The 8,379-nt window shown below is 47.8% G+C and overlaps 1 protein-coding gene across 3 annotated transcripts in view; it reads right to left on the bottom strand.

Moving 5' to 3' along the window:
* Window positions 1-8,379, bottom strand: part of AGBL1 (ATP/GTP binding protein like 1) — a 403,598-nt gene that overhangs the window by 325,587 nt on the left and 69,632 nt on the right. For all 3 annotated transcript variants that reach the window (XM_025211966.1, XM_006030348.2, XM_025211967.1), the window contains exon 6: window positions 5,858-5,895. In XM_025211966.1, coding sequence (XP_025067751.1) covers window positions 5,858-5,895 — 38 coding nt within the window. The remainder of the gene's footprint in view (window positions 1-5,857; window positions 5,896-8,379) is intronic.

Genomic DNA, 8,379 nt, shown 5'->3' on the forward strand with positions numbered 1-8,379 from the left:
CAAATAAGGAGAGAGAAATCTGGAGAATTTCCCCCACGCTCAGCCTCTGAACTTTGTGAAGGATGCCCATCACTGGTGGCACAAGCACTGTCCCTCTGCCAAGACGTGTGCTTCTCATAGCACCAGCCAATTGTCACTAATAGAGACATAAACAATGTGATGCAGCATCTTGTCATCTCCAATCTATTATTTCACCCTCAAGGGCGTATTCTGATGGGGAAAGACTTGTCTGATGGGGAAATGGAACCATCCTTCTGCTCTTGGCCAGCCAGTACAACTGGACCGTGAAGCCTCCTTGAGTTAAGAAAGGCCGGTGGGAACAGGAAATGAAAAGGACACCCAAACCCAACTTCCAGTCTCCTGCTTACATTGAATGATCATGATCTTAAAAAGAAACATGATAAAGTCTCAGGAATGGAAATGGAATCAGGATATCAACTCCCCTTTCCGGAGCAAAGAGATGAGTCTGGAGTTAATGGGAGTGATGGATAAGCACAGCCAACATTTGCCAAATTCAGATCTAGATTCTGATTCTCCGGTCGGTGTCAGATGTGGAAATGCTCAGGTGGACCTATGCCCGGCTATAAAACCTTTGCAAGGCAGAACTGTCCCCTCCCCTTTCTCGCAGAGCTTACCTGCCCGCTGCAGGGACCTTTCAGGATGCAAAAGAACCATGCAGGAGACTCTACCCATCAGATGCAAGACATAATCCACACACTTTATTGTATAAAGGAGTGAGAACAATTAAATAAAAGGTTATGTCAGGGAGGAAGTCGGGGTGGGGGGGCAAAGGTGCAGGAAAGGAAAGACTGGGGGCACAGAGGGAAGAGTTCAAAAAAAGGAAAAGGGGAGAGGAAAAGAGGAAGGGAAGACACAGAAGGAGGAAGAAGGTCATTTGCAATAACTGCTGCCAATACTAGAGAATCCTCTTGAGAAGACAGACATGCTCGGGAGGTCAGCGCAGCCTGTCTCTTTAAACTGCTCATTACAACTTCCCGAGGAAAGCAAGGCATCAAGGTCCCTGCCTGTTTCCCTCACCCTCTCCCTTCAATAACCACTGAGCAAATGACTCCGAGATTGGCTCTAGCTAATTTCCTTAAAGACATGCAAGCTGCTAACACTGGGAAGCACAGATAGTCAGGAATAACAAATATGACCAAAATTAGATTAAAATAACCTGCTGATAAACAAATTACTCACCAAAAATAAATATTGGATTAAGCAGTGGAGGGACCTGGGATAGCTATAATAAGAGCACCACCATGTGGTGCTGGAGCGAACCAGCTGGCTTGTAGTGTCACAGGGCCAGGGCAAGCAGGAAAGTTCAGGTTTAACCCCTCAGACCCCGCTACATAGATGTTTATCCTGATTTCAGCAACCTAGTTGTTTATTGCCCTCTCCTCCAAAAAAAACCTGATTTTGTACTATTGCTTTTGGTATCGATTTGGTGTTGAGAAAAGCAAGAGGAGCACACAGCTGTCGCACCAGTGGCTGTGGAAGCTTCCCTCTCCCCAGCTGTCTATCGACTTCCAGCTTGAATTGCAACTAGGGTTGCCAACCCTCCTGGATTGGCCGGGAGTCTACCGGAATCGGCATCGATCTCCCGACGACTACTGAAAGCAATCCGGGAGATTGATACTGTGAGCAGGCTGAACAGTCCCATTAATAACATAACGTCATACTGGAAAAATAAAATCTCCCAGAACAGTTGCAGTCAGAGTTGGCAACCCTAATCGCAACCCATCCCCCAGCTATTGGAGACCCGGGCTTCTTCTGACCAAAGAAAGGACCCAGAGATGTCTCTTCTGAGATTGTTAGTCTCATCTCGTGTGACATAATTAAGACAGGAGGTGACACTGAGTCTCCAAAGGGGAAAAAAGCCAGTGCACTAATACCAGGGGATGCTGGTTGCCTTCTGGGTGTGGTATGACACTGGGAGGCAGATCAGAGTTGTTTCCACCTCTTTCTCCGGCTCAGCATGTGACTTTTGGCGAGGGGCTTTACTTCGCTGTGCAGCGGAGCCAATCCTTTGCAAGTGTGCTTGAGGACCGTGTCCTGTTCGTGTGGGAGCGTGAAGAGGGCAGTGCGCTGCAGCTGGGGAGAAATTATCATTCCAGTCCTTTCCTAACAGAGGGTGCAGCTCATCAAAAATCCTAGGAGACACTTACTGTAATATCCCAACAGCTATTTTGTTGGCAAACCTGGCATTTTCTCCTCTCAGCCAGACACTCACTAGGCTGGAAAATTTACCAGCTAATGACAGGCTGCTAATTTCTGATTACATCGCTGCCCTCTGCCCTGAGCAGCTCTCAGACAGATCCTGCTCCTCTCATTCACCACCCTAGCAGTTCCCCAGCACTGACCAGCACCATGCAGGCCGTTTGCATCAGCTTCTATTTGGCAAGAAAGAGGCAAGACTCAGGCCAGAGACAGAAGCTTACAGATAGCCCTTGGCTGTGCAGGTGACCAAAGTATCTGCGAGGACTGGAGGAAGCCTGAGGGGCAGGCTGATGGATCAGTGTAAAGACATGAGGGAGAAACATGGACATAATTGACATCTGCCAGCTTCAGTTAAAACTATAGTGGACACCTTCCCCTTTGCAATTGTGGGCCAGAAGCAGAAGCAGGTTCCCTCCCTCCGATACCCTTTACAAACCTAATATGTGACCAGTAACCTAACGCCTCCACCGGGAGTGATGTGAAGTGCTCATGTTACCCTGCGGGAAGACCTCTGAGCCTGGATGCTTTCTGGTCCCCTCTGCATGACAGGTGCTCTCCTCCTCACTCCTGGCAGGATCAAATCCCACTGCCGGGGCACAAGCAAGCCACTTTTCCAAAGCCCTCGCGGTGCCCAGAACAATGCATGCGGTGGCTCATATTGTCATTTCTGTGCCCAGCGCCAGAATTTCCACCCTCGTTCAGCTGAACGCACCTCTGAACCATGCAGATTGCTTTCACAACATCAACCCCATTTGATTTTGCCCTTTGTCTTCACCAGCATTTTCCAAGCACATGCTCAAAGACATTTCCTCTCTGCTCACAGCCTCATTACCATTCAAAGACGCTATATGCATGTGGACGAACCCAAATCACGATCTTGCACAGTGACCCTCAAACTGTGGGCAAATTGATAAGCTATAAAGCGTGTGCCAGTGGTCTGTGAAGAGATGCCTGCTCACACAAACATCACATCCCCTTGATTCCAGTCAGGTAATAATTTAAAAACCAGACGACACGCTTTCCTAATGTCACTTTTCCATGTCACTGATAGTGCTGGCAGTGCCACATCTGTATTGGCAATAACAAATAGGAATGGAGGTCCTCCACGGGAGACCAAAGACAGATGAGTTCTCCACAGCTCCTCTCCCTATTCAGTCATGGTCTATTCCAAGACAGAATAAGAATGCTAATCTGGACCGTGTACTGATCACCCATGTGGGATTTGATTTCTTATGGACCATTTTGCACAGTAGATGGGTCACATTACAGCTCATTTCAGTTTCTTCTCTGGCAGCATCTGATTTGGGTAACCAATGGGCTGTTTCAGGTTTGCAACTCCACTGTGCACATGCTCCCCAGCAGAAAAGTCATGGAAGGGAGCAACCACCACTCAAGGTGAGCTGAGAATGGACATGCACAAAAAATGATTTCCTTCTGGCAAGAAGTGAATGTAGAATGACTTGAAAGCTGATCTAGAGTTACTGTGAGCTGTGGAGCCAGCAATCATTGCTGAGACAGCTCTGCTAGACTCCCAGGCTCATAACCAGCTCCCCCAGGGCTGTGTTCTTTCTATGGCTAACAACTGACCCAGTCGAATTTTAAAATCCCCCAAGCGATGAAACGATTTCCCACCACTTCCCTCAGAGAACAATTCTCCATAGCCAGCTGCCCCACACTTGGGGACAGTCTTGGAGCAGAAAGATTGGTCCCATCAACGACCTTTGGACAGCAGGACCCCACCTGATGCACCTGGTGCCGCACCATCAAGATGCTTGTGCCGCCTCCTGAGCTTGCTGCCTCTCCTCGCTTCTCTCTGTGCGCTTCACCTTTTCTAAATGCTAATTTTGCTTTTAAGTGGAAGGCAGCTCTGGAGTAGCCCCACCACCCCCTTATTAAGATTTAGTGCCTGAACCAGAAGGTGTTTCCTTGTTGCAATAATATGACCTTTAAATCTGGGCAGCAAGGTTAATACCAGAGCATTATTTGAGAATTCATCACTCGAGCTGGTGCGACACAGACATGATCCCATTGCAGCCTGTTCGTTTAAGTACCGCTTCCAGGGCTACAATTTTTCACAAATGCATTTATTTCTAATGCTCATGAAAAGGAGAGGGGAGGAGGGAAGAAGGGAGGAGGACAGTGAGAAGGGGGGGCGGAGGAGAGAGAGAGAGAGAGAGAGGACAATACGCCACTATGATTTATTGTAGAGGAGATTGTCTGCAATAGTAGAGCGCTCTTTCTTAATCAAAGCTTTATTAAATTCGGGTAATAAAAAGCTAAGTGCTCTTGGATGGGATAAAGGCAGAAAAGGGTAAAGCGTTCACTTTAAGAACATTCAAGCCAGGAGTCCGTGTATGAGGTCCCATGATAACAGATGCTGAAAGGGTTAGATGCTCCCTGCCATAGCTTGGCTACACCAAAACAAATTGCTACCTGCCATGACTGGCATTAGGATCCACAGGGCTTGAACCATGAGTAAGGATCGAATCTGATGGTATAGGGGAATATGGGAGAATAGGGTAGAAGTGGCCAACTTGGTAAGAAGCCCAAGTCTTCGCCAGGCCTCTCCTGATGCTCAGAACAAGTGACAGTTCCAGGGCTGCAGATAGATATCACTTGAAGCCGGGGGTGTCAAACTCACCTCACACCCCAGGCCAGATACAGATCACGGGGCTCCTTGCAGGTTGGATCCATGGGGCAAGCAGCAAGTGCAGAGGGGCGGGGCAGGGCCTGCTACAGAGGCATTGGCAAGGTCATCAGCTACAAGCCAACTGGTCGCGAGCTGCAGCAGAGGCAGCACAAGTGGTGGTGGGGGACAGGGACAAGTAGCAACGGGGCAGGTGGCCAGAAGGTAAATGGGACCCCCTTGTCACCCCCTGGAGCGTGTAGCAGGACTCACTCCCCATAGGATCATAGGAAAGTAGGGTTGGGAGGGACTTCATAAATTCCTCTAGTCCATCCTCCTGCTCAAGGCAAAATCATCCCCCACTAAACCACCCCAGCCAAATGTCTGTTTAATCTGCTCCTGAAAACTTCCAAGGGTGGAAATTGCACAGTTTCTCTAGGCAGCCTATTCTGATGCTTAACCACCCTCAGTCAGAAAGTCCCCAAATTCCCTCCCTTGCCAAACGGAGCAGTTCCAGAGGCCATGTTTCACACACCTGCTTGAAACTATTTTAAAAGGGGACAGGGGATTTGCTACTTGGGAGAATGTTTCAGCAGTTCTGATGTAAGCATTGTATTTGTCCATTCTTTATATAACTGAACCAAATCACTGTATGAATGAGCTAAATTGTACAGCAGTTTAGCTCCACTTACACCAGTCTAGGAATGGCGAAACATAACAGTTACAAAGAACGCCAATATAATTTAAAACCTGTATAAGAGTTACATCTGCCCATCCCCTTAAATAGTTTGCTGCCTCATCTCTAGATTGTGAGCTCCTGCCTGCACCAGCACAGAGGTATAGGGTCTAGGAAACATGGCAGAACATGTATGGCATGTAATCCCCTCCCGTTTCTGAGCAGAGCGCTCAGAGGGGTGTGAGGTTAAGTGAAAGGTAAGTGGGAATGGGCTCCTACGTAGATAGACAGCACAGAAAGGAAAGTCTATAAGAATAAAAAGAGAAAAAACTTACTCGATTTCAGCAAAGCTGCCAGAGCCTCAATGGCTGCCCTGGGGGAAGGAAAAAATGGAGAAATAATGTCAATTTCTTCAATAATTTCTTTAACGTTTGTCTTCATAGTCTGAGGGCCAGATCCCTGCTGATATCAATCAGTGGGGCACCACTCATGGATACTCGCTGTAAACCTGGCCTCTGCGTTTGACTCAATCCAAAAAGAGCAACATTAGCTCTCCAGCCTGAACATAACACTCCTCTGTATTGAGTGTTATAAACAAACTTGCACATATAAAAACAAAAAGTGACAGGTTTCCAACCTTTGAACTATAGTCATCTACCTTCTGCACTAGAGGCTCAGAACAAACTCGGTCTGGACCCAGGTTAACATTTTGCCACCTTCAACTTCAGGCTCACGCTTCCCATTGCAATGTTAACTCCAGTGTTCTGGCCAACTTCCCACAAGAGACATTTCATTTGGCCCAATTAAATGTTCCCCTGGTGGCTTTCTCCTCTTCCTTTATTATCATTAACTACCAGTACTGCAGTCATGCATCATGGCACCAACAGAAGTCAGGACCCCACTGTGGTAGATATTGCCAAAACATGTAGTAAGAGCCAACTTCTGTTCCAGTGGCTCACAGTCTAAACAGACGGGACAGACAAAGGGCTGGAAGCGAAAGGAACCCACAGAGATGAAGTGACTTGCCCAAGGCCTCAGAGAGAAATCGGTGGAAGAGCTTGGGGTTGAACCCCACCTCCTAAATCCTGGTGAATGCCACAACCTCTTGCACATCCTGGATAAGTCTATACCACTTCCCCAGCACTCCTGAGGGCACCACTTTCAGGTATTGCCTACCCACTTCTTGCTTCACACACCCCACATCCAGAAAAGAGGCAGTGAAGCCACACTAAGGGCACATGCTAGGCATGCCAGAGATAAAGACTTTGAAAGCACTGGAAGGGGGACAGTACCCCTAGTGTGTAGGAGTTTGGCATGGGCAGAGTGGGAGTAAGAAAGCAGAGTGTGCTAGAAAGCAATGTCTCTGGAAGGGTATAGTGGGGACATACCCACCATATCTTAATCCTTCCCCTTAGCAAGTGCTGCACAACTTTGCTGGAGCAGAGCAATGACCCAGCCCCACCTGAGAGGCCTCTCTGTTTCTGTGGTAACTGAGGGGTCCCATTATGTTCATAATCCCATAGGCAAGAGACACAACAGTGTAAAAACCATCTTTGTAAAAGCAAGGATTTCTACAAAGGGCCTTTTACCCTCTTGCAGTCGTGGAGGACTAGATTTTCACCATTGTGGTGGCACTGCCCACTGGGTTGTGGGTTCTTCATCCAAGAATAGAGACAAACAAATGGGTGTAAACGGGTCAAGTGCGTTCTAACCTTCTATCACCAAAGCTCTGTGCTGCCAGCCATTGACAGGTCTACCATTAAAACAAAAGAGTGGTCATTTCACCAAGGCTAGGGACTGACATTACACATAAACCAGTTTACGTGATCAGAAAATGGTTTAAACCTGTAACAGAACAGATGTTCAGTGCCCATAAGCCAGTTTGAAAATGGCTGAAACCAGTTTGAGATAAACTTGGTTGAAGATAGTATCAGACTTAACTGATTTGGCTCAAACTAGTTTATGCAATGTCTGTCCCAGACCCCTTCCTGGTTTAAGATAAACCAGACACCCCCAGCATCCCAGCATGGTCTCTGGGCTGGGCAGGGCTCTACTCCACAGCAGGGATGGTCCCTCCCCTCTGGTCCCTGGCTACAGCTCCAGCAGAGACTTGCAGACACAGAGCATCTGCTTGGCTTTTCCCTGCTAAGCAGAGATTATTCCCCCCACCCCTTTACTTTACACAGACACCTCAGCATTAGCTAGCAGACCACATGCTGGCTACATGGGAGGCAATAAAAGCAAACAGGCTTTTTGAAGCTAATCAACAGGTAGCTTAAAGTCCTTCCTTGGAAAAGCTGTTTCAGAAGAGCTTGGAGAGAGGCTTTGTTTTCTTAATGGGCTGATAAACACCGAGTTATGGGTGATAAACATTCCCTGCTGGGCAGATTGGGAAGGAGGGGGAGGGTGGGGAAGAATAATCAGAACATCCTGCCAGGGCTGGCCACACCCCTCTCAGTTCAGCACTGTGGAAGGGAAGGGAGGGCTGCTCTAGTGGCACCCAGCTTCTAGCCTGAGCCACTGTAGGCATATGCCTGCATTTCTGGAATAAAAAGGGAATGTCTATCCACCTCCAAATCTGTTCAAGCTTTGCAGGTTAGACTAATCTGCAAAGATTGAATCAATTCAAGATCAGATTTTTTTTTAAGGCCAATGTGGTGCCTATCTTCAAGAAAGGGAGGAAAGTGGATCCGGCTAACTATAGGCCCAATAGCCTGACTTCTATCCCTGGGAAGATCTTAGAAAAGTTTATCAAAGAGGCCATCCTTAATGGACTGGCCGACGCCAACATCTTAAGGGATAGCCAGCACGGGTTTGTTGCCCGTAGGTCTTGCTTGACCAATCTCATTTCCTTCTA

Source organism: Alligator sinensis, unplaced genomic scaffold (assembly GCF_000455745.1).
Source record: "Alligator sinensis unplaced genomic scaffold, ASM45574v1 scaffold857_1, whole genome shotgun sequence".
In the NCBI taxonomy this organism is placed as follows: Eukaryota; Metazoa; Chordata; order Crocodylia; family Alligatoridae; genus Alligator; species Alligator sinensis.